We start from the raw sequence: 26446 nt of genomic DNA, 5'->3' as shown, positions 1-26446 counted from the left end.
ACAAAAAAATTTTTTTACACACAAAAATAATAATTATACGAACGTAATTTTATATAAATAATATACATTTGTGGAATATTGTAAATTATTAAATACTATTATAAATAATAATGTATGTATATCGCCTTAAATGTGATATTATGATGTGCAGGCTTAAGTTAGTATAAGTACTATTCGCACAATGTATATATGAGAGAAAGGGAAGGATACAATCAGTAGGGGAAAATGAATTTCAATTTCATTCAGTGAACTGAAACTACAAGGAGGGGATTTAAGTTCGTTTCGGTTTTTTAAGCATATTTTTATCAATTTTTTTATATATTAATTAATGAGGTCAATATATAAGTTTTTTAATTATACTAATAATGGAGTTCGATTGGAACAATTATTTGGAAGATATTAAAAGCGTTGCAGTCCCCGAAGAATTATTTTCTCATGTAAGTCGCGAGTTTTAACTGCTCTTTTAATGTTGTATAATGTGATAAATAGTTTTTGATTTATTGTAAGTTTCTTAAAAACATTCATATTATGTGTTTAAACACACGATATTTAAATTAAAATAACTTTTTACAAATTATTACAAAGAATTTGAAGAGATAATTTAAAAATCTTTATATCACTATTGTAGCGTTAAGGCCATGTAAAGTTATTTTTAGATGAACATCCAGAAAATAAAAAAAGATTGCTTGAATAATTAAATTTATTCTTATATTATATTTGTTATTTCTATTATTTGTTTTCTTATTATCATAACTCCATATGGTACTTAGTTATAATTTCAAAATCGTCGTGACCATTGCCACCTCATTGTCGTATCGAAATAAAATTACGGACTTAAAATTATGAGGACATAATACTAAAAGCGTAAATGACTTATTACATATACGTTGTTCTTGAGCTTTTTGTGTACTATAAAAAACAGATTTTTAATAAATTAATCAAAGAATATTAGCTTTTATATCAAAAAGTTATTTTTTAAATACGTTTTTCTATTCAATAAATTATATATTTTTAAAACAATTTATACTATATATTATATATAATAATCATGATGCTGTATAATATATATACATATACAATTTACATTACACTTATAATTTTTTAACTTCATTTTATTCCAGTAAATAGTAAATGCCAAAATTTCCAGTTCCAAGTCAATTTAAATAATATATACATCTAATACATAAAAAAATAATTGATAGAATTGACTATAAATATATATTTCAATATAGCCTAGGGTATTATTTATTAATTTATATTTAAAGAATACCTAAGTGCCAGAAGTAATTTTGACCACACTATAGCAGTGGGTTATACCAAAACAATGAATGTGATATCTTTTAAAAGCAGACTGAATATCCAACACAAAAAGAATCATCATTCAATTTGAATCATTAGTTCCTGTGAATAGTGCATTTAAGCAAATAAACTCTTCAGCTTCTTAGTATTATTATAGATAAGCTCTGAAATGCTACTAGACAATTATTAAATGCAAGGTACCACAATGCCTTGCAATATTTTGATATAAAATAAGTGGATTAGTCATGTACTTATTTTGGTTTTATTAATTTATAATACATTTTTAAATTCATTACTTAGATGTTATTCTTATGATGCCTAGTTTTATTTTATACTTTGTTATCGAATTACTTATTAATTAAATATATTCTTATTTAAGTAATATAATAATTCATTTGTTATTAATTATGATATTCAACAGCTTATCTAGTGCATTAAAAAAAATTATGTTGTATCATTGTAAAAATAATTATTTTTTAGCATAGAATTTATTTCAAATACATATAGTGAAACATTTGTTAAAATTAAAAAAAAAAAACCTGAATAGCAAATTGTATACTTGAAATGTAAATTTTTAATGGAAGTCAATTTTTTTTGATTGATTGTTCCTTATTATGATTTGGCCTTGGATTATTCATGTATAATTCTGTTACAGTGCTGTTTTAATGCTTTAACTAAAAAAGTTATTTTTGTTGAACTGCACAAATTTATTCATGCTGGATAAGTCTATTGGAGAAGGCTATAATAACATACTGTATCTTGGATCAGAGCTCACTTCCACACCCTGAATTGTGTGTAATACACAACTATAGAGGCACTTTTATATAAAATAATCTCTTTATAAAAAAGACATGAATTTCTTTAACTGTCTTTGTATAGTACCTTATGCTTGATTTTTTTACCGTTGTATATTTGGGCTAAGGATTCTTGCTGTTGTTTTTACTACATAGTAATAAATGCTTACTAATTATAATTAATCTTTAGTTACAACACTAATTGTGGTAACTATAATGTGTTTATATGTATGTAACGTTGTGGTAAAATTCTAACAGAAAGGATGAGTCACAACTTTCCACCGATTACCCATATGACCTACTTATATATAAATACAATTATATAATTAATTCGATAATGTTACCTTTTAGAATTATGAGTACAAAAAATATATAAAACACAAGAATCTATCCACATTACATTTAATGCAGTAAAGGTATATTTAGATGAGATATCCATATATTTGTTCCAAAAAGTACAAAAAAGTAAAAAAGGTAAGGTTTTTGTACTTTACAAATATAAAAATTCGTACTTTTATGGGTAGTAATATTCTCTAAAGTATTTGAAAAGCAAACATTATTAAAGAAAGTTGTTTAAACTTTGGATTAAAAAAAGCATTAAAGATTTTTTCTTATTCTCTTTCAATTTTAATCACATATGATTTGACGCCACGTGGTGCAATTGAGGCGTGAATGACTGTATTTAGTGTAGTTGAATGTAGACGAATCTAAAAAACCCACTAGGGGAACTGTGCAAACTTTACCCAGAAAATAAATATTAAATGAACAAAAGAAATGATTTCCTAGTTTTGACAGATAAATTGCGACGTATTTACTAAAAGTGAAAAACGGTTAAACGTCCTATTTGATTTAGGTGTAACAATAAAAACGCATATAATCTATATGTATCTAAATTATACGGAAAGAGGTTCTACGTAATTGTAATAAGTGATATGTATCACCTAATAACAATACTTCACACGAGTTTCCTTGAAATAAGGGCCGTTGCCTACAAGCAGCTGCCTCCGATTGACACAATTCTACTACTTTCACCTACATCTATCCTCTTTTACGCGAATTCGCTAACAATATTGTATCTATTACAGGTAGAATCAAGCCTCGACAATGGCATCAAGCAAGGCATGCTCCTTGAGGTGTGCCACAAAAACAACCCAGACGTGTACTGGATTGCCGAAATTACGATGGTGTGCGGGCATCTTCTTAGGATTAAATTTATAGGCGCCGATGCAGATTTTTGGTGCGACATATCTAACACAAAAGTCCATCCACTGGGCTGGTGTGGTAAATACGACGAGCTTATAGAACCCCCAGATGAAATAAATGGGAGATATGGTGATACTATTATAGAAATGATGAAACAGGCACTTCTGGACGGTCAGTCTGTATCGTTGGAGGCCTTAAACAATAAAGGCATGTCTCCGATAGACAGGATCAAAGTGGGTATGAAAGTGGAAATACAGAATGTCATTGATCCGTACCGATATTGGATTGCTACGGTGAGTTATATTTGAATAGTCAGGCAAACGCAAGAAAGTTAACTTTACTAATGTACAGTTTCTTAAATATTTAAACTTAAACCTAATATTTTGAACTTGTGACTGATTTATATTAATTGTTATTGTTTTATTTAGTCACTGAGGCCGTTGTGCAGGGGCACAAGCGTACGAATGTAATCGCGAAGGTTGTGGGTTCGACTCTACTGGAAGTTATGGAGTATTTAATATTTTCTTGTTTTATTGAGTTCCGCCACTCAACACGCAATGCCTCCAGAATTTGGCGGAAATTATGGAACAGAAGTGTCTCAATGAGAACGGAGTGGAGTGTCTTCATAACATATTATGGAATATATTTTTGTGTAGTCTTGTTCTGACTCTTTGACTAACTGTTCTGGAGACAGTTACGTCAAGTTTTTATTCGACGTATATAATTTTTATATCGGCGTAGACCTCATATTGTCTCAAATATATGACCCTAAGCAGTTAATGCACTTACATATCTACTTTTAAAACTATTTTTCCGACCATACCTATTCGTCTTCATTTACATCGTTATTTCAACATGAAGCCAATTTGTGAGGCTAATATGTAACTTGTAAGTAAGAGGCAGGAGATAAGAAAGTAATTTGTAATTGTAATTTCAATTGTGAATTCATTTAGTCTTCGACTTATATGATATCAGTGAATATTGATTAAATTACTTGATTTTATTTATATAAAGATATCATCATCATCATCAGCCTGTCCTCGTCCACTGCTGGATAGGCCTCTCCAATAGCACGCCACTGAGCTCGATCTTCGGCTATAAAGATGTGGTACCTGCTTATACATAACCTTTAAGGTTTTAAAAGTTCAACATAAATAGTTATCGTACTACAAAAATTGTTGCTTTGCTCGTGTAACAAGACAAAACGCGGCGTTCAGTTCCGCCACTCAATGTCTCGAAAATTCGACGGAAAGTGGGGAACAGAGTGTCTAACACATTATTGAATAAGCAAATAACATTCTATTGTGTGAGGTACATTTTTAGTGATTTTCGTGTAATGAAGCCCCATATCAACGTATCGGCGGAGGAATGTAAAGGTCATTTGAGTATAGAATATGAACAACATGTTCAAATAGACGTATTAACAAATTCTAATAAAAAAGTGCTATAAGTTTCATTCCCATTTGTAAGAGCTTATATATTACTAGATATGCTTACGACTTCGTCTACGTGGAAAAGTAAATTAATTACCTTTTCAGGCAGACGTCTATTATCTAAATTCTCTATTCTTTCATGTCTAGGAAATTCGATACAAAAGTATTTGATAACCATTATTTTGCAATATGATTATACAGATAACAAATTTCTAATCGATATCTACTTCTTATCTAGTTTTCATCAATTAGAAAAGAGCAGATCTTCACATGTCTTGTATAAAATCACGTTTCAGAACATATCGTCTTATTGATCTATACTACCTACTACTACTTTAGACTTTGTTTGAGCGCTTTAATCTCAGGAACTACTGACTGTAATTAAAACATATTTTTGTATTGGATACTCTATTTAACGAGGATCGAGGCATTATTACTTTAATCGTGTTGATCTAACCCACTGTCCCCATGGGCGTAGGAGTAAGGGGGCCCGGATGGTCCGTGAAAATTAATTAAGGTTGAAAATAAAATAAAAAAAATATATTTACAAGAACGGATTTTTTTAAATGAAAACTCTAACCGGATTAATCTTGTACATTTAGACACTTTCCAGTAGTCGGTGGTCACGAATAGACTTGTGACCACTAAACTATACTTGATTAATCCACTAAACTAAACGCGGTTAAAGATTTTAATTTAAAATGTGTAATAATAATAGTAAAGGACTTGGAGATGCTAAATTTGCAATTTTTTTTATAACGCCCACTCTTCGTATGTAGCATGTGTCTTTTAAATGCCCTGAAATCAAAATAACAAAAAGTTATACTTTTAGTTATTTCCTTTTCAAGACAAATCGAGAATCGAGAATTCTTCGAGCTGTGATTAAAGAAAATTTGTCCAGCCGTTTGAAGATTATCAGTTTTTTTTGTAGTTGTTACTTTACTTTTTAACCGACTTTTGTAAGACAAGGAGGTTATCAATTCGACTGTATTTTTTGTTTGTTACTTCAGAACTTTTGACTGGGTGAACCGATTTTGATGTTTTTTTTTTATTTGAAAGTTAGTGCCTCCCGTTTGGTTCCATTTTTTTTGGTTAATTTCTGACAATGGTATCTATGAGAAGCTCGACTAAGTCTTAAATTTGCATTAGCTACTATTTGCACTAGCATGTGCGCAACAAATGGATGAATAACTCAATATTACGCCAACCGATTCCGATGATTCTTTTTTTATTTGAAAGAATACACTTCAAGGATAGTTTAGTAAAAGTTTGGGTAGGTTCTGATTATGGGATCCGGTTGAAATTCAACAAGTTAGTTTTTTTGGTAAAAAATGTAATTGTACTGTAATAGTTACAAGGAAAAACATTTTTAAAATTGGTGTTAGAAGTGAGATTCCTCATCGTTGCATTTCTTTTCAACTAACTTCAAAAAATAGAATGTTCTTATTTCAACGGACTGCAAAAATGGGAGAGGTTCCCAATTCGAAAATTCAAGGCAATATCTTGCCTTGCACATAAGTGACTGGAGCACAGTGTTGTTTACTGATGAGAGTAAAGTGATATTTTTTAATGATGATAGGCGCATTAGTGTTTGGAGACGTGAAGGTGAGTGATTTTCAGATGCTTGCATCCGAGAAAGTGACAGATTCGGGGGTCCCAATGTGATGGTGTGGGGAGGCATCAGTCTATCGGGTACAATTGAACTAATAATCCTAAACGGAGGCACTGTAACAGCTCAGCGATACATTGAAGAGGTTAACAGACCTCATGTGGTACCTTTTGCTCAGAGAATTGGTGCAAGATTCAAGCTGATGCACGACAATGCACACGCACACACCGCTCGAGCCACCAAAGCAGTTCTAGAGGAGGTTGATATTGAGGTGTTACCTTGGTCTGCCAACAGACCTCAACCCGATAGAATACAGACCTCAACCCGATAGAATACATGTGGGATCTACTCAAACGAAGCGTTCGAAGTACTGACCGGCCCGTACATAACGAGCCACAGCTTATTGAAGTGCTGAATTCAAGCTGGGAGCAAATTCCTCAAGAAACTGTACGAAACCTGAATGAAAGTGTTCCTTACAGCCCTCAGTATTGTGTACAAAAATGAGGAGGACGCACACTATACTGAAGACAACAAAAAAAAAAAGCTTTAGAAATGCTAAAAGTTGTTAAAAGCTTTATGAGCGGGAGTGAATTTTTTGTTAAAATTGCATAGTTAATTGAAAAATTCTTAGTTAATTTTATTGGATCGATTTTAATTAAATTTTAAGTTAATTACATTAGAGAATGGTAAAGCTAATGAACTTCATCAGTTTCTAATACCTAAGTCCCAGTAACACATAAATATACTTGAAAATTGCAGTGGCCCTTATTTTGTTTTGAGTAGTGTATAACTGGCCGTGTGAAAAACATAGTTTTTCCGAATGAATGTAAGCTACCTTAAGTGTTTGTCCCTGAGCTTTACTAATGGTGATCACAAAAGCAGGTTGTAAGGAAAATTGTAACCTTTTAAATTGAAAAGGCAAGTCCATAGGTATGATTGGTATACGTGGATTACGTGGTGTTAACACACGTCTCCTTTAAACTTGCCACTTATTATAATATCCGTGATTACATTTTGTCCAAGGTGAGCAATTTGCAAAGGTGTACCATTGCACAACTTAGGAGAATCGAGATTTCTCATTAAAACTACTGGAACCCCCGTTTTTAATTTTAATATATTAGATGACCTCCTGATAAGTACAGAGAGTTAAGGAATTCTGTTGGGTATGTAGTATTCTCGTCAGGGCTCATCACTGTATCGACAGACAGATGTCATCATCTTTCGATTTGAGACATATTTTTTTCATTAATTTGTTGTACAATTTCATTTGATGGCGTTAAAATTGCTCTTGCACAGAGCCAATCTGCATTCTCTACATTTTTTTGTAAGTGAGGATAAATTTTGTTTATTAATTCATCAGTACTGTGAACTACATGTCAGAAATTATGTCTTTGTATTCACGGTCTTCACGAATTTTAAGTACAGCGTCAGCATAATATCCTGATTTTGTAACGTTGTGTAGATGTACTCGCATATTTGTTTTTAGGCTAATTTTTTGGTACATTGCCACAAAGTTGATGTATTTAAACAGGCATTTATTGTATCAGCAGCTATGCCTTTTGTTATTACTGGTAACGCTTGCTTGAAATCTCTTAATAGCAACACGGTCATTCTTCAAAATATGATTGGGCTATTTTTTATATCCATCGAAGTACGATTTGGAGCCTCAATTGCCCTCTTAAGAGATATTTTGCACTCATCCAAAAAATGTAAACCAACAACCTTGCAACATTTTTGCAACATTATTCCACGATAATTATTTTTACTAATATTACAAATTGGTGAATCTTCATGTGCTACGCCTTGTCAATTCCGCCTGGAATATCCAAGAAAAATAACCCGCCTACACCATTCTTAACGTGTCGTAATACCTGGTCAACTTAGAACAGGAATTCCTTGGACTCGGCATTTCCATTCTTATTAAGAGGTATTTCTAGTATAGTATCTTGGCACGTCCACGTATAGCAGAGTTTTAGCGAAATCATATTTAGTGCAAAGGTTAAAATAAGCGGTGCGTGTCGCTTTAGGAAATTTTTTCATTAAAATATACCCTTTCACCATTTTCTAAATATACATTTAGGTGTGTTGCAATGGGATGCCTTTCATGCAGAGGAAAACGTAGAAGCCGCCAAACTGCCTTATTGGTGCTGACATGCCGACCGGACTGATATGTGTGTAGTGTGTACTTCATCAAAAAGATTGATGGTGTCTATGTTTTTGAACTTGAAAATTTCTTGGTCGCTTTCTTTATTTATATATTTTATAGCCCACATGAAACTGCAATTCCTACGTTGATATGGGCGTTACATAATTTGGACAAAATTAGGGATTAAGGTACTACCCCCACCTGTTATCAACATTAATATTACTACCGTTTCTTAATTTTTTAACACCATCTGACCTGCGTCTCCACCTACGACATAAGGGATACTCGTTTTCATTATGTATAGTATCTTTTTGAAGCTAGCGTGGATTTTCTTTTGTGCATTTTCCATCTTTTGTGCAAGGGGAATGAAGGTTTAAAGAACCACATGGACCGTAAATCATATTCTTAAAAATGATATCGTATAAAGCCTTGTCATATGTCGGATCAGGTATTTCTGCGCAAATAATGTTGCCCGTCTGTTCAGATTTTAACTTATTATTCAACCATATTAAAATGTGGGCGTGCGGTAAGCCATGTTTTTGCCTTTCTATGGACTACATAAAATACCGGACTTCCCCATATATGTTTCCCTTGGTAATAGTAGACATAAGCTTTTTACTTTTAATCTGAAAACACATGCAAACAATACATGTCTGTGTCAATTGCAATCTGTCTTGGTAATAACTCTTCTAACTATCTCGTTCCATGTTGGGTTACATGTACCAGTAATAAATAAATCGGGACGACCATATGTAAACACATACAAAAACGCGTATGTATACTCGTGCTTGGACACTATCTCTTGATATCTGGGACTGTTTATAAAAGAGGACGGTAAAATTACCATTTTGCCTATATTGCGTGCATTGACATTTGCGTCATTGGTGATAGCGTCCTGAAGATGAATGTAACTTTCTGCCCTCAACTTGGATTGCTTTAAAGATATGAATCGCACACTTGATTGGCTTTGAGAAATTGATTGGCTAATTGTATACGTCGTTGCAAGATATTAAAATCATTGTATCATCATATAGTATTAGAAATGGGCGTTATCGTTTTTTTCCGTTAACGGTTATGAAACCGATATATGGTTTTCGTATCGATATCAAAAACGGTTTTCAGATATAGTTTTTTTTTTCGACTTGTCAATAAGCGCAATCATAAGTATAAAATTATAATATAATAATAAATATATTTAATTAGTATTACATAAAAAATGCTTTATAAACTATAAACATAAGTTAAAAAAACAATATTTAGTAATTAAATTGAAATAATGTTAAAATACAAAATCAAATTTTAAATCCAAATTTCAACCTTATTCATTTATTTAGAAGTCCGATTTCATAACGAAGAACTAGTAACTAACTAAGAAAACCGCCAAAACATGAATCTGCTAGTTAGTTAGCTATCGGATATTCGCTTCATTTCTTTTACACCTGTGAAGAATATACGGATAGAAAGAGAGGTAGCGAATATCAGTTCATCAGATATTCGCCTTATCTCATTTACGCCCGTTCGGAATACATTACTTAGAAAGAGAGGAAGTTAGTTTCGATATAAAATCGTTTGACGTTTCAGAAGTTTTGCGTTATTACGGTTTTGTTCAGATCACAGCTATGTTGAGTTTTAAGTTTCTGTAAAAACGGTTTTCTACAAACATGTATCGATACGTTATGTTTTCCTTAACATAACGGTTTTAAGTTACGTTTTGATATATCGAACTCATCCCTATATAGTATGCATAGAAATCCATATAGGTCACCTTTTTATTCGGTACGGAAATACCCATTAAACGTTTGCGATATATCAAAATTATATTCTTCTTGGCCCTTACAACAAATTATCAGATTTTGAAGTGCGTCATAATATTTATGTGTATCTGGCACCCTCGTTAGTGTGTCATTACGGGTATATATTATGATGTCACGTGTTGCAAACTATTCATCTGTAACCATTGCTGCAACTTCTTTGATCAAAGGTGCGTTGTGTCGTCTCTCCTGTTGCCCGATTGGTGTACGGTCTGGATGCATAATTAAATTATAATCTCCTCCTGGCAGTCTCTTCAGAGCATCTTCTTTATCTACACCAAATGAAGTCATTTGAAAACACGAGTTATATTTTCTAATTTTATTCAGAAATATTTTTAATTCCAATGTGTTGTACAGAAATAAACTTTTAAGGGGTTCTTCTGGCTCACCAAGAGGTGGAAGAGTTTACCACCAGAAGAGCACATACCAGCAGTTTCCTCTTTCGACGTCTTGTTTGTGACGCTGACTGATGATGACGGTCAGAATCTAAATTCCGACATGTTTGTTACTGTTCTAATGTTTCAGTAGATCTAACTAACCTATGACGGCCTAAAGCTAAATTTCATCGTGTTTGTGATTGCTCTAATGTTTCAATAGATCTTATTGATCTATGACGGCCAAAATCAACATTTTGACATGTTTGTGACTGCTCTAATGTTTCAGTAGATCTTAGTGACCTATGACGATCAGAATTTAAATTGTCGACGTTTTTGTGTGTTGGTCCGACGTTTCACTGGTGCTTCGCTCTAACTAAGGGTTATCATGACCAGTATATTAGCTTTGATGTATCTGTGATTTCGCGAATCGAATCGATTTCTCTTTCTAAAGTTTCTCTCAATCTGAAAGACGCATGACACTCTGCATTAATGGACAGCTGGATTTTATGTTGTTCTAAAGTCTCCAAATTACTATTGAGATAAATCGCTCCTGAGACTTCTCGAGAGATTTTTGCAGCCGAGCTAATTTCACATGTAATTTCGAACTATTTTTAAATTACGTGATAGACCAGGCTTACGTTTACCGGACATTTTTTCCGTACGTAACACAAAAGCAAGTTAGTTAATAAATATGTCGAGAAAATTACAAATATGAGAAAAAAAATGACCTATGTCCATCCAAAGAACATCAAGTATTTCTATATTAAATTTTATCACAATCGGATAAGCGGTTTGGTCCTTATTTACAGATAGAGTTACTTTTGAATTTATGATATAAATATGGATACAGTTCAGTTAGTTAAATAGTTTCTTTGGGTAGTTTCTGTATTTCCTATACATAAAATGTACAAAAAACGTGAATACTTTTATATAGCTATGTGAGGCACATAGATATATAAAAGTATATTTCTTAATAAGATCTTTGATTATCGCGATTTAATTTAAGGTGTGTGAGAATGTGGGCGGCCGTCTGCTCCTCCGCTACGACGGTGCTGACGAAGATTTATTGCAGTTTTGGTTGTTCTTCTGTAATCCGCGGATAAGCAGCTTTGGATTTGTTACTAATAAGGTAACCTATACTTAATCTTATAAAGGCTAAAGAGTTTGTTTGGTTAAGCACCCCGATCTCGGCAACTATTGATTCTTTTTGAAAAATTCTTATGATGGACAGTTTTTTTATTTGGAAAGGCTTTATACGGCTTTCACGTTAATTGTTTCGATGTAACCTCATAATGTGTCATATGCAACTCTTTGTTATTTTCATTAGAGAATGTGATAGCTAGAAAAACCTAATGTTTTATATATATTAATTTTGTAAGTAATAAGTATTGTTCTGTTGTTAAGCCATATTTCTAATCTTTAGATAGATTACAGTCATAATACCATCTTTCTATACATTTATATACATACGTATATGTTTCTGTTTTTCGTATGATTTGTATTTTTCATGTGCAATGAAGAATATTCTATTCTTTTCTATTCTATTTCCAGGGCTCCCCGTGGCAGTTCAAATATCCGGGTAAAGTTAACAAGTTCTCGTGTAAGAACAAATTGAGTACGCAGCTAAGGCAGAGCGCCGAAGAGAGTATAAAAGAACCCACACCTGCTGATTTGTTTCAGGTAATTATCTTATATTTATTGACGCGATCGTGGCGTGGGGCACAAGCATGCGACTAACCGTGACGGTTTTGGGTTCGATTTCCACGCGGCGGAATGAGATATTTAATATTTTCATTTCCTTGCTCTGGGAACGTGGCAGAACGTGGCCTACTCTGCTATATGCGAAATACAACGTGGAGCCAAAAAAATAGTGATATTAGTTCTTACATTGTGTCTATTCCAATCTAAATTTACATATGAGTTGATCTATTTTCGTATTATTTGTATTTTGAATATAATCTATCTTTATTGCAATGTCGCAATGTCCTTTGGTGTTGCGACATGCAGCTTAAAGAATACCTAGTCTACTCTTGAATTGAATCTAAACGCGATGGTTGTTAATGCGACTCCTACTCAAGGAAATGAATTATAGTGTTTCTCGACTCTGGCTAGATATAGCGAGGTGTTGAGTTCCGCTACTCAATATCCAATGCCCGAAATTTGACCGAAAAAAAAGCGTCATGCTAAAAATGTTAATATCCCGCCGATTAGATTTCTAACTACTAACCATCATACACTAACAATAAGATACGAAATAATAATTTAACATTATTTACAAAATTACAAGTTAATAATAAAAAGTAATTATTATTTCCAGCCAAACCCTACACTAGAAGCACACAGTTTCTCAACTGGCATGAAAGTAGAGGCCCTATCACCACAAGATATGAAAACATTCCGACCTGCCACAGTATTGAAGATATTCAATAATCTACATTTTCTAGTAGTCCTAGACGATCACATAGATGACTATGAGGATAGCAAAATGGCTTGGCTATGTGATAACATGCACCCCTACATATATCCCATAGGTTGGGCCCAAAGAAATAAATTAGAATTTAAACCACCCAAAACATGGAATGACGGACCGTTTGACTGGGAAGAGTATTTAGCATCAAATTCAGCGGTACCAGCCCCCGATTATTGCTTTGGCAACAAAGAAATGATTAAAGGCATAGAAGTTAATATGAAATTAGAAGCAGTTAATCCACAAAATCACGAGGAAATCCACGTGGCGTCAATAGATATGATTGTTGAACATATGTTGTATGTTGAATTGTTGACTATAGGGGAAAAGTTTTGGTATTCTCAAGATAGCGATCTCTTATTACCAGTTGGTTGGTGTGATAGTAACAGCTACGAGCTGCATATACCCGATACAAATAAAAAAGAACCCCCTAAACAAGTTGAGGAAACTAAAACTATTAAAGAAGATATAAAATCGAGTGAAGAGTGGTGTGATAGGATATTTTTTAATTATAAATGTTATGCCGGTCCATCTATAAGTAGGAATAAATTGTCACAGTTGCCCAAGGCAGTGGGTCCGGGGCCTTTATTGTTGGTATTGAAGGAGGTATTAAATAAAATAATATCGGCGTCGTATAAGCCGGCCAAGTTGTTGAAAGATTGGGAAGCTGAGGGCCCGCCTGAGGAGGGCATGCAACTTGAGATGTTGAGAGCTAAGTGGGTTTCTTTCTTAAATCTGATTTGACTTCAAAAATGATATTTCAACTAATAACAATATTAGAACAAAAATGCAAATATCACATTTAACATAAAAATCTCTGTTGAAGTAAGATGTATTTTTCTTTAATTGTAACAATTAAATCATTAACATTTGCAAAAGAATGGTTACTCTCGTTCCAATAAACCTATAATTACAATTAAATCCAAAATTAAAACATTTATTAAAAAAATTCTAGGTTAAAAACTCGGCCATACCACGCGTACGTACCAATAGCGACTTCAAGACAACAAGTGGATAGTTTTTGTAGAAACGTGTGCGTTAAACTACAAGCCTGCCCTAGCCTGTTTGGGCCCAATGAGTATCCCGACAGGTGCCCCAATAATTGTCATCAAGTCGAAAAGTCAACGTTTCGTAAGTATTTTAGACATTTTAATTAATATTTCCGGTCAGGTAACCAAAAGGTACCAAAAAATATCCTAACAAGCTCCAAAGAGTATCCTGACAGGGTCTCGATTGTAAGTTTCGTAAGTATTCCAGAAATTTACTTTCTATTTTGAATAAACACATTTAAATTACAGATAACGGCACAGAACGCCGTGGCAGACCAAAGGGCAGCGTCAACGGCAGAAAAAAAAAGAAGAAAGCGCCGGAAAAGAGAGAAAAAGAACAACCTCCACAAGAAGTGGAGAACAATAGAGATGGAGAGTCAGTTGAAAGTGAACACAGTACAGGGTCCACACCACCTTCTGAGTCCGGGACTAGACCCAATAGTCCAGAAAGTGTCACGGATTATAAAAGAAATGCTAGGCGGAAAAGAGAAAACAAGAATAATTATCCAAAACTAGAAATGAAAACCCGTGGAGCTAAGTTACCCAATTTCGCCCTTCAAATGAAAGAAGCTCATTGGAACAAAAAAGATGTGGAAACAATGTATAATAATAGCTGTGCAAATAAAAAACAAACTCAAGATAGTGATACAGAAAATGAAACAAATGAAAGTAGTTGTAATTCAAGAGACGCTAAGAATATATCCGATGTGTCAGATACTGAAGAACCTGAGTTAAAAAAATTGAAGTTCAATACAGATGACCCTCTACCAACAGATAATAAGATGTTTGAAAAGGATTTAGCTTTATCCTGGTTTAAAAGTAAAAATAGGTTAGCAAGGAACCCATTAGATTGGTCGGTTGACGATGTATATGAATATTTAAGTAATACAGAAGATTGTAAACTTATAGCTGAGAAAATGAAACAGGAAGAAATAGATGGACAAGCCTTTATTATGCTAGATTTACCTATTATTACTCATTTTCTTCACATGAAGAAAGAATATGCTATGCAATTGTGTAAACATATAACGATGGTTCGATGGTATTATATAGTTAATTTTGAAGAGAATGGTGAAATGTGATAATTTTTGTTCCTGTAAATATTATTATTGTACTATTATTATGTATTGTTTATCTAGTCCACAATAAATTAAATGAAATAATGTTTTTGAATTTTTTATATTTTTTTGTGAATGGACTCTTACTAAACTTTATAAAAATTCTAAAAAGTTGTCCTTTTCTAAATATTATCGGTTGTTTCTAATGCTAAAATATAGGACAGGTTGAATTTGGCTTATTGAATTTGATTATGTACAAAAAATAAAGAATTGCAAATTTTATTACTAAATAAAATTACAAAAACTATTGTTTGTATTTTTATAATCAAATTAGCTAAGAGGATTATAAATATAGAACTCAAAGGCATAACTACTAGTATGCCACACTTGAAATGACTTTATTTGGGTTATCAGTTATCATCCATAAAACACCCAAACACTGGACTATGCAACATAGTAACACCATTCATAGGGTAAAATAATGACAGGCATCACAATGCAAACGTTATGGGATCTTTTATATGGTAAAATACAAGGCAAACGAGCGTATCGCGGTCACCTGATGGTAAGTGATCGCCGACCACGGATTAAAACCTTGATATAAAAATATAATAGTATGCAATTTGGATCAATGTGTGTTTAGGGATTCATTTTTGTAAAAGACTTTCGTTTCAATGGACTGATCCCACAACACATGAAACAAGTAAAGATATTTTAAAAGCAAATATAGGTATAAATTACTGATATGCCCACCAAGTTACGGGAGACTTCTTATCTCAAAACGGTTCAAGAGAGGAAACATCATATTGTGTTAGTGCAGGTACTGGATAAAGTCCAGAAGATTAGAAGTAAGTAAATATTTTAAACAATATTTTAAATGATTGGCCTACTTTGTCTAAAATTAGTCATAAAAAAAGAATAAGACGCAGATGTGATTTATTTATTTAACCAAAGGCGTTCTTACGAATTTTTCGGCAAATATAATTACAAATTTTAAATATGAAAAATTTGCTACCGTCATCTTTTTCTGCATCGTTATCTTCATCCAGCATATTTTTCTTGGCGCACGAACTTTTAACTGGTATATCTCTATCTTTCAAAACCGTTTCTTCCTGTTCCTCATACCTTTGTAGTTCCAAATTTTTTGCTGCAACTTTCTTTATATTTTCAGCTGATGCTAGTTCTTTTATACTCTCGAGATGCTTATGCCTTATATTTATCTCGGAGAAAAGGCTACGATCCGTCATTTTTATTTCAAGGTAAGGAGTACCACCCACGAGGTAGATATTAAAAGTGTCTTCTTTCTTTGTCTCAGTGTTACATTTCGAGTTCTCCTCGTCGAATGTTGAATCAGTTAAATAATTATCATTTATAAAAGTTTCAAAGGTAGTAGTTGGAGTGTCACTATGTCTCGCGCGTTTTTCTATGTCCGACGTAGATGATTCCGAAGACCCAATATGCTTAATCAAATCCTTGATGAAGTTCTCCATCTCTACCACGGAGTCTCCCCTATTTTTCTCTAATATTTCGTTAAATTTCTGTTTGTACAGCTCATAATCGTGCATATTTTCGTAAAAATTACCAAAAATTTGTTGTACAGTTGTTTTGAAAATTTTAATGTTAGAATCAAGAGTGCCCACTGAACTATCATCCGTCTGTAGTTCTTGAGACATTTTTCTCAATATTCTTATTTCTAATCGATCAATTTCAGAATTAGTAATAGAATTCTTATTATCGCCAGAGTTTTGACTATTAGTGTAGGTGTTATCATCCCTAACTGGCACTGTGTCATAGTCATATTTCTTATAATATTGGTCAAAATCTTCATTACACCTGGTCAGATTAGTGTCTGCTTCCATTTTGGACGAATTATTTGTAGATATGAGTATTTCGGACTTACAAAATTCACGTGTACGAGATGATTCAGGAGATTGGGCTGTGTAGAAGCTGTGGCGTTTTTTGATAGTTAATTTGTTATGATCTGAAACAATATTTTTTCATCATACAAATGATGTTCGTTAAATTTAAGGAAGAATTAAACAATGCTTATTCTCATACCCATATTTTTAAAACTACAAAATAAAAATTTATACGATTAAGAACTCCAAACAATTTGTGTGATTCTATTATTTATTTACATCTATCAATATTCTTAAAAAGATTGATATTTTTTAAATTTGGATTGGTATAACTTTTTTAATTAATGACGAACTTGTAATAAAAAGTTTGTTTCTTTTGACATTTATTAATATTACTATCACATTACGTAAGGGAAAATATTTAGATACGTTTAAAAAAATAACTTATTGTTAGCAAGCCAGAATTAAGAGGTTGAAATGGAGCTACCTACATTGTAGTAGTATGCGCGAGCGAACCTGCGTCGTCTTATTTTGGTGGAGTGTTTCCGCTGGGTTTTAGCAGGTAGGATCAGTTTCACCAGTGAGTCCCACAGCCCACAGTACCGCTCATCCGTAAAGCACTGGCCTTCCGTATGAGCGGTCTGCGTAAATGCATTTCTCAGTGATAAAAAAAAGAGCTACCGACATCGATTTTTTTTATACAAATCTTTTAAACAATCGGAGTAGCTCGACAAGCGCTAGTCGGCTTCCAAGAACCTTGCTAATAAAGTTCTTTTGTTAAAGACTTGTTACATGTCATAAATATTACAGCGAAAACCCTGAGAATTTTGCGGAAAGTGTAAAACGGATGTGTCAAGTGTCTCCCATGTTGCCAGGCTTCCTGCCTTCTGTATGTTTACCTTGTTAAGTATACAATTGTGGTGCAGTACAGCAGCGCAGCCTCTTAACTTGAAATGACTCAACTCGCAATCTTTATTTTCCGGACTTTAGCTTTGAACTATGTACGTGAAAATTCATTTTTTTTTCAATTTTTCCGGGAAAATTTTGTTATAAGTAAAGTTTTGAGGTAGGTACCAGACTATTCTGGGGTGACCACGGCTTGCTACATTTTTTTATGGAATTCAGTGAAACTTTAGTTTTCAATGAATAGATATTGTTAGATTTGTTTTGATTAATAAATAAATGACTGTGTAGAGCAAGCGGGGAAGCCACGAGCAGGTCGCTTAATACCAAAATTTAAAAAAAATGCACGTGTCATATTACTTACGGTACGGTATAATTTAATATTTTCCTTTTTATATTTAACATAAACGTGTACAGCAAGCTTTTGAAATAAGACAGTTGACATTTAGTGTCTATGGTTCGTACCGAATAGAAATCAAAATATTGTCATTGCCTCAGCTAACGCCGCCATAGCCTTACTCTATACTCTATGGTACAAATAGCAGTTGAATTGATCACTGTCGAAACGAGAATCTCAAAGGCCCCGCCTTTAAAACTGTAAATAAAATTTACTCGGGCTAACCGCGATGACGGTTTTATAAAATAGACTGAATAGGTAAATAAATGAGGAGAATATTTTATTAATTATTATTTATATAGTGTATTTACGTATTAAACAGATATCGAATGCAATTATCGATTTACCGACCACTATTGCAAAAGTCAGTTAGTGCGTGTTTTTGCTTTTGATAGGTCGTCTTCTAGTGTAATACTGAAGGGCCTGAGGGTTTACCGTTACTCTGATTGACCTGAGGATTACTCTTTCTGTTATAACTCAACAATTATAGTGAAATTGTTGAAACTATTTTTAGTGGGTGTTGTCACTGTAAGCTTGATTCGGATTAGGTCATCGAGTGTAGTAAACATGTGTGCCGGAGAAAAGTGTTTTAATTCTAAATAGACTTGTTTGATTTCTTGTTAGATATACGAGGAAGCAGTTGCAAGAATGGAAACCAGTAAAATAATATGTCTCTTCGCAATATTATCGCAAACAGCGGCACTTTGTAAGTTATTTATGTTTTCTTTTTCACGTCTTTTGAATTGAACTTGGTGACATTGTTATCACTTCTTAAGCTTCTCATAATTTTAAGTTCATTCAACTTATTCTAAAATAATTATCTTGATATAAGACGATGGGCTCTGTCTGGAAGATATCTATTATGACGTTTTATTATAGAAATTCAAAATTTAAATAATGAATAAAGAATATAAGATTAACAAAATATGTTGTTTTACATAATTTTCATTAAAAAACAATGCTTTTTAACATACTTCCTACTCCTAAATAAAAGTTAATAAGAAATATTACAAATTACTTGTTAAAAGGCTATTTGTTGCTTTTTTCTATAAATGAATTCAGTTTGACCTTGTAGTAGAGAAAAAACTAATAATTTTTTTGTAAACATATGTAAAGATGCTGAAAAAAATGTTTAGGGCTTTGATATACCTTGTATTGATTGAGTATTTTTTTAAAATTGGGATCGATGAGTTTTTTATTATTATTGCCTACTAGATCAAGGACAACATAATTATATTTTTATAAATAAGAGTCAATAAATTGAATGATAAATGTAACATTTTAATTATAAACAATGTTTTTGAAGTTAAGACACACTAAAAATTAACAAAGGAGAAATTGAATCGGAACTTCTCTTATTGTATGAAGGCACTTATCCTAATTATGCTATATGTTCATATTGAGCTATGTGTATTCAAAGGAGTAAAGACACAGCGCATGCTTTTGCCCACATAAACAGGTAGAAAGAGACAACCTAGTATTAAGCATACTCTATTCCCCAAGTACTGTCCATTTGAGACATTGCATGTAGAGTGCTGGATCTCAGCGCAGCCAATTAAAATAATTTTAAATATAGTCAGTCCCCTGAGTGGGTGTTGTATCCGCACCCGCAGTGAACCACACACATTTTATAGTCACACCCACTGCCACACAATGATTTTTAGAATAAATGTATCCATCTATATTAAAATTTTAAAATATTGATTAATTTTTATTTAAAGCCTGTAATATTGATAATGATTATATACACCATAATATAAATATATATATTTTTTTAGTTTTGCAAATATTAATCATTCAGAACTACTAAAGAATTTGTTAACCTTAGTTGTAAACATAAATTTAATGATAAATCTAAAGCATTGATTATTGATTGCTGTGGATGATTGATGTATAAGTGTGTGAAGACTGCATCCTCTTTGATGACTCTGCTACATACAATGTGATACCGAAAACACATCTATCCATATGTAACTTGTGGCTGTCAATAGGAAAAAAACAAGGAAGATATTATGTTTATTAGAAAACACCAGAATAATACATTTTTGTCTGTTTGTTTGTGTGCTTGTGTTTGCTAATCTCAGAAACAGCTTAATACTGTTATATTTTGACAATTTAGTGTTTGTTTTATTTCAATTATTTCATGAATAGAAAACTAGTACAAATGCAGATATAGTTGTGGACACAGCTAGTTTTAAAGCAAATTTTAGTATAATATAACATGTAACTTAACATTTATCATTGCATAGTGACATTCATATATTACTATAAACAGAAACAAGTTTTATTAGCTCTGAGTATTCTGCTGTTATAGAGCTGGTTTATGATTTCAAATGCAATTTAAATACTCATTTTACATTTGTACTCACTATGGTTTATTATAATCTCAGTGTTATATGTTTAATAAATAGTTTTTTTAATGTATGTATTTAAAGATGTTATTGTATCTCCCAGAGATGTCAATTACCATCTTACTGCCATTAAGTTAATCTCGGTTGGTTTAATATCAGTTTAAAGCAAATTAATAAGAGTAAGATAAAAGCCCCTTGTGGTGCAGTATGGTTTGGATTTCTTTGTTATATGGTAACAAACCAGAAGGGCGGCACGGCAAATTCTGTCACTCAACACACAGTGTCTTAAAAATTTGGGAAAGAATGGGAAATGAAGTGTCTTAACACTAGGTTAAGATACCCTCTGCCTCCTCCACTATATGTGTTATACAGTGTGAATAATAAAAAAATATGGATTGATAGTTAATCTTTATTAATAAAAATTACAATAACATATTATACAAATGGAATCCATATAAATACTAATGATAAAATGCAAATAGAATATTGTATTATGTGTGCATACTAATTAGTTCATTCATGTTCTTTAACAATGAAATATTTTTGGTGATAGATTAAGATGTTAATAATCTCAAAGAGTATATTCAAAATGTTTTAATTTTTTAAAATATAATAACATTATTTTAATTTTTTTGATGAAATTAAAAAATATAAAGAGGTATTTGAATAAAAAGAAGCAGCATGACGTTTTTACTGGCATAGAAGATTAGGTAGAGGGAAACTAGTATTAAGACACTTAATTTTCCCATTGAAAATTTTAAAAAATACATGGAATATGGAATCGGTTTGTTGTCTGTGGTCCGTTACATGGAATATTTGCCTACTTCCACGATTTTTCAGCGTTAAAAATATTTTTAACTCCGAGGCCAATTGTGGCGCAGGGACACAACAGTGCCGACAGGTTGTGGGATCGATTCCCACTCGAGGAAATAAAATGTTTTATATTTTAATTTCCTCATGAGGCAAAATAGGGCGTTGAGTTCTGTGACTGAACACGTAATGCCAAAAAATGCGGTAAGTGAGGAACGGAAGTGTCTTACTGGAAATGGTTCCTAGGTTCCTTTGCCTACCTTGCTATGTGCGAAAAAAAAAAAAACAGATTCCTCTTAAATAATTCTTTTTATAATAGAATAATCATTTAATAACAGAAATTTTTTCAGAGTAACCATAAGGTCATTCTAGTCAAATTAAAAATAAAGCACATAAAAAAAAAAATATTGCATTCATATTTGTTCCTGTTAAGATTTAAATGAGTAGCGTTATTAGATACCGTCGCAATTCACTTAAAAAATGTCAAAGCCGTCGTATAAAATTTCATCCCCTTGTTATAGCCATTTAAGGTTACAATACCCTACAAAAATTGTACAAGTCAATATTTTTATGTAATGACAGAACCCCATTAGATTTTATAAATATCTCGTAAATCTTCTTATGCTTATTAAAGAGATACTAAATTAAGATAAAAACATCAAGCAATTCTAATAAGTTTACAAACGAGAAAGTACATACGAATTGGATAGGAAGTGGGTTCAAATCGAGCTGGCTTGGTATCAAATTTCAAGGACTTTCGCTGAGAACTATTATATAGATTCTATGAAAATAGACATTTGTAGTTTCCTAGGATGTTGAACTTGCATGACTTTAATTGCTCTCATTCACGTCTTAACTCATAGATGTAGCTAACTAATAATAATAAACCGTTACATAGTATTTTATAAGAATATATAATAATAATTTTCTTCTTAACAGTGACATCACCGCCGCGCATCGTCAAGCAGCCTACAGTAGAGGAGTTGCTCTTCCAAGTGGCCCAGCCCGGCGAGGTGGACAAGCCCTTCATTATAGAGTGCGAGGCTGAAGGCGAGCCTGCGCCCAAGTATGTATTGTTGTTTCTTAGCCTTAGTTTTAGCCTTTTTTTTTAACTTGGAAGGAAGACAACAGGTTTTTAGACTTGGTAGATGTTTTTGTAAAGTAAACGTATTTGTGGTATAGGGATATGATATCTGTATGAGGTTTATCTATATATATAAAATCGAAAGTACCGATGACCTCATTCAATGCAGGTCATATTCCGAGAAGCGTTTAATGCAAAATCGTTAAGAGCGCATACGTTTATGTACGCGTTTGGTCATAGATTGTGCACGTTTTGCTTTGGAAAGGTCCACCCTTTATGGTAGGATCTCTTTGTCTTAAAACCGCTAGTTGTTTGGTTTTTTTTGTTTTTTTAAATGTACTCAAGATTTTTGAATCTTCATTTGATTCTATAGACGATAAGTATTTCAAATACATTGTTATGAGTTGAGGATTAATTTCGTTGATTTTACACTATGAGAATCTTAATCAGATTATACAGCATCTTTGCTCTTAATAAGCTTTGCTCTAATGAAGTATTGAATACCTGATGCATACGATTAATTAACACCTATCTAGTTGATATGCAATGGGAGCAGGGAGACTACTAGGTCTGAAAGTCGGCCGCTTGCCAAGATATTGTGGGATTGTGTACTTGTGCCTGTTGTAAAAGTAAAATCGCAATATATTTCATCTCAGCTCAGCAGCTTCACGTTCTTTCCCGCATAGTAGGGTAGGCAGAGGGAACCTAGTGTCAAAACACTCTGGTTCCTAATTTGAGGGTTATTGCTTGTTGAGTGACGGAACTCACTCTCGTTTACTGTCAAACGCTGTCACTTGTTCTCCAGTCTTCACTTTTTCCTACATTTAAAAATAAAAAAAATAAAATGACTACTGTTTGCAAGGAGGCAATAGAGTTTAAATCACAACGGTGTCTGTGCTATTTAAAATTATTAAGCAAATTTTATTACTTGGTGCATTTGAATAAAGTGATATCATTAAGACTATTGACGATATCCTCGGCAAGGATGACGAGGACTATGATGTCATTATATGACAGCGTTTACGCAAAAGGTCAGGGTGGTGACCCTACGCGTCAAATGTTTGATATGAATGGCATATTTATGTTAGATTTGATTTTGCCACCGACCGTTCGTTTAGTCATGAAACTTGTTTGTGGATGCTCTATTTTATTTTCTTTGTTTCGTGTTTATTTATCTCCTGTTATTTAGACTTTTTTCTCATTGACTTTTCTTCATGTATTTCTTAGGGAGATGAAAAAATAATCGAAATCAAAATAATCATTTTTGCAATTTGATTGAACTGCTTGAAATATTTTAGGTCATTTATGCCAAATGATCATATGCATTAAGGTTATGGCTGTTTCGTATTATACACATTTATTTAGACGACTCAGCCAGTGCGGTACTACCCAACGTCACGCTTTCGTCGTTGTCAGACCGGAACATGTGCTTGTTAGGCCACTATCGAAATTATATTATTCAAAGCAGATAATTTCGTATGGAATATAGCACTGAGTTATAAAAATATGAAATATCAACTTTAATTTCAAAAAAATTAAGCCGATTTCAAATATTTTTCAATTAAATAGGTTTTACAACATGTTTCTTCTAGAAATGCGTGGATATACATATTTCATATATTAATAAAAAACTATTATTAAATTGATTTTGATAGAACTTCGTCTGTACCTTTAGTTAAAAAGATTGTTGCCTAAGTTAAAAGTTAATACACTTGATTTAATTACAAAAAGGATCATCTCGATTTCTCTTATTTTCCTAGAAATGTGTAGATAAACATACAATCTAATCTATGTAAATGAAATAAACACCATAGCTACATAAAAGTCTCCATGTGACAATCGGTGACTAGTGAAACAGAAGCCGTTAACAGGATCATAATGAAACGAAAGCTAGTTCTTACAGACCGCGGTCTTGTCTAGCGGGAAAGGTCTTATTTTCACTCGGTGCTCGTTACTGCTGCATTGGATTACGATACTGTTACTTTCTTAAGAATAATAGAAAGCCTTTTGTAGAAATGTTAAACATAATATATTGGAGCAGCCATCGTGTTAACAATAAAGAAAGAAATGTCTTCTATCTATATTGCAGGAAATTAAGTACTCCTCAAGTGCTGCTCTATGATGGTATTATTATATATCTTCAATTTTATTTGTTAATTGACAACGTATGTAAAAAGTTAATTTCTTTTATATTCACTCCATATTTTATGTAAAAGTGGAAACTTTATTGGCTAATGTAATATATATATGTAGTGTGTTAAAAAGTATTGTAAAAGCTGTTTGTTTCCCAATTTAAAATAAATAAAATAACTTTAAAACCCCATGTTTTTGAAAATCCTGAAGTAACGCAAGGAAAATATGATAAATAAAACGAACGTCATTATTCAGTGCATCTGCAATCCAAAATAATATGGATGACGCCATGTTTATTCTAATGAGTGTGTTGGCAAACGTTTATTTTACAAAGAAAAACAAGGAAAACCGTTACCTTAAATATTCTCCAAGTTCAGTTTAGATTTTGTTACAAAATTCTAAAAATCTTCAAGCCTAATATATAATTGTAAATTTACCTAATAATAAAAAGATTTAATTATAAAATTACATAAACAATTTTTTGCTAGACAACTATTTAAAAAAAATCATTTAGAGTAACAGTACACAACTAAAATAATGACGATCGTTCTGAAACAAGAGAAATTCTCGTTTATTTTATACCTAAAGATATAATTATAACAATTTTTACTCAAAAAAAAAATATTTCAATATAAAATATTCATAAAAGTTTGCATCCGAGCTTTCACAGCGCCATATTACTTAAGAGCATCCTTCCTGGGGATTTAAATAAGTTGGTAAGGCTTGAGTTTCAGCACGTAGCCATGTTTTCTACAGGTTGCTATGCTATAAAATTTTAATATTTAGTAAATTTTGTTTTAACTAAAACTTAATAAAGATTTAGTGTTTTAAAAATTTGCTCTACAAACGGTTTGGTTTTTAATTTTCGAAAACTTTCTATGGTTTTAAGTGTTTGTAATGGCCGTTGGCCGTTCAATAAAGGATTTTGATTTTATAAACATACACGTTTTTTTTTCTAGTTATATTTTTTAATAATTAAGTTATATTTCTACTGGTTTCATAGTAATTTTGTCGGTGTCCTGCTGTTTGTTTGATATTTTTCTGATTGAATCAAACAAGTGCAAGGTCAATACAATTTATGAATGCGTGATGTATTGACTTGAGGGGAATCGAATTACATTAATATTAATAAACTAGAATAAATGCAATCGTCTTTTTATAGACTAGGTAGATATCGTCGAGGCGTTGTTTTTTTAAAACCAATAGGTGTGTTGTATAGCATAGCTATTGTACGTGATGGTAGTAACTTCAAATTTAATAAAGAAGAGCATCACGATACTAGTATATGGATAGTTATCGATGAAATTTCGATAATCGATGGTATTTTTAACAAAATTATTTTATCGGCAGAATCAACCCGGAACTTGGGTACTAAGAATTTGTCGTGTGTCTCATTAACCTGGTTATATCCATTAGACCATGCAGACGAAGCCGCAGCTAAAAAATACTATATTTTTTTTGTTAATTGTGATTTAAATATAAAATTAATATTTACGTCGTAGCTATAAGAAAACTAGCGCGTTATTTCCTTAGGCGTTCACCTCACTATCTCAAAAGACACTCGTGCTACCGAGAAAGCTGAAACGTAAACAAAATCCAATCCTCTTATAGTTCCTATCCGCATTGATTCACTTCCTGGAAACCGTACCTAGGCGAATATCGA

At 32.4% G+C, this 26446-nt stretch overlaps 3 protein-coding genes across 7 annotated transcripts in view; 2 read left to right on the top strand and 1 right to left on the bottom strand.

Annotated features, from left to right (window-relative positions):
* The first annotated feature begins 36 nt into the window (after positions 1-36).
* Positions 37-15352, top strand: LOC146535401 (scm-like with four MBT domains protein 1). 2 transcript variants are annotated; one of them, XM_085190981.1, is made up of 7 exons: positions 37-437; positions 3179-3589; positions 11679-11801; positions 12224-12352; positions 12990-13855; positions 14095-14270; positions 14438-15352. In XM_085190981.1, exons 1-7 carry the CDS (start codon positions 366-368, stop codon positions 15268-15270), a joined length of 2610 nt encoding a protein of 869 aa, XP_085047107.1. In that variant the 5' UTR covers positions 37-365; the 3' UTR covers positions 15271-15352. The 2 variants fall into 2 exon arrangements, with proteins under 2 accessions (XP_085047107.1, XP_085047109.1); XM_085190983.1 differs by lacking the exon at positions 37-437 and adding an exon at positions 2461-2567.
* An 813-nt stretch (positions 15353-16165) lies between these two features.
* On the bottom strand, positions 16166-18464 carry LOC146535400 (uncharacterized). 2 transcript variants are annotated; one of them, XM_085190985.1, is made up of 2 exons: positions 18373-18464; positions 16166-17227 (listed from the first exon to the last, which is right to left on the bottom strand). In XM_085190985.1, the coding sequence occupies exon 2, from the start codon at positions 17103-17105 to the stop codon at positions 16191-16193; it is 915 nt and encodes a 304-aa protein (XP_085047111.1). In that variant the 5' UTR covers positions 17106-17227; positions 18373-18464; the 3' UTR covers positions 16166-16190. The 2 variants fall into 2 exon arrangements, with proteins under 2 accessions (XP_085047111.1, XP_085047110.1); XM_085190984.1 differs by lacking the exon at positions 18373-18464 and adding an exon at positions 17597-17970.
* A 52-nt stretch (positions 18465-18516) lies between these two features.
* Positions 18517-26446, top strand: part of Nrg (Neuroglian) — a 35607-nt gene continuing 27677 nt past the window's right edge. For 2 of the 3 annotated variants that reach the window (XR_014878347.1, XM_085191791.1), the window contains exons 1-3: positions 18517-18663; positions 19030-19111; positions 22506-22632. Coding sequence is in view for 1 of the 3 variants with exons in the window: in XM_085191791.1 (XP_085047917.1) it covers positions 19054-19111; positions 22506-22632 (185 nt within the window). In the remaining 2 variants the exon portion in view is untranslated. Of the gene's footprint in view, positions 18664-18696; positions 19112-22505; positions 22633-26446 lie in introns of those variants that run through there. The other variant, XR_014878348.1, reaches the window with a different exon arrangement.

Source organism: Heliconius melpomene, chromosome 10, assembly GCF_056956725.1.
Source record: "Heliconius melpomene rosina isolate 202511_hmr_F chromosome 10, ASM5695672v1, whole genome shotgun sequence".
Taxonomy (NCBI): Eukaryota; Metazoa; Arthropoda; class Insecta; order Lepidoptera; family Nymphalidae; genus Heliconius; species Heliconius melpomene.
This window is presented reverse-complemented; position numbering and strand designations above follow the sequence as displayed.

Coding starts and splice junctions, on each gene's coding strand:
- LOC146535401 (XM_085190981.1), top strand. CDS start 366: ATGGAGTTCGATTGGAACAATTATTTGGAAGATATTAAAAGCGTTGCA. Junction 3,590..11,678: donor ACCGATATTGGATTGCTACG/GTGAGTTATATT, acceptor ATTTAATTTAAG/GTGTGTGAGAATGTGGGCGG. Junction 11,802..12,223: donor TTGGATTTGTTACTAATAAG/GTAACCTATACT, acceptor TTCTATTTCCAG/GGCTCCCCGTGGCAGTTCAA.
- LOC146535400 (XM_085190985.1), bottom strand. CDS start 17,105: ATGGAAGCAGACACTAATCTGACCAGGTGTAATGAAGATTTTGACCAA.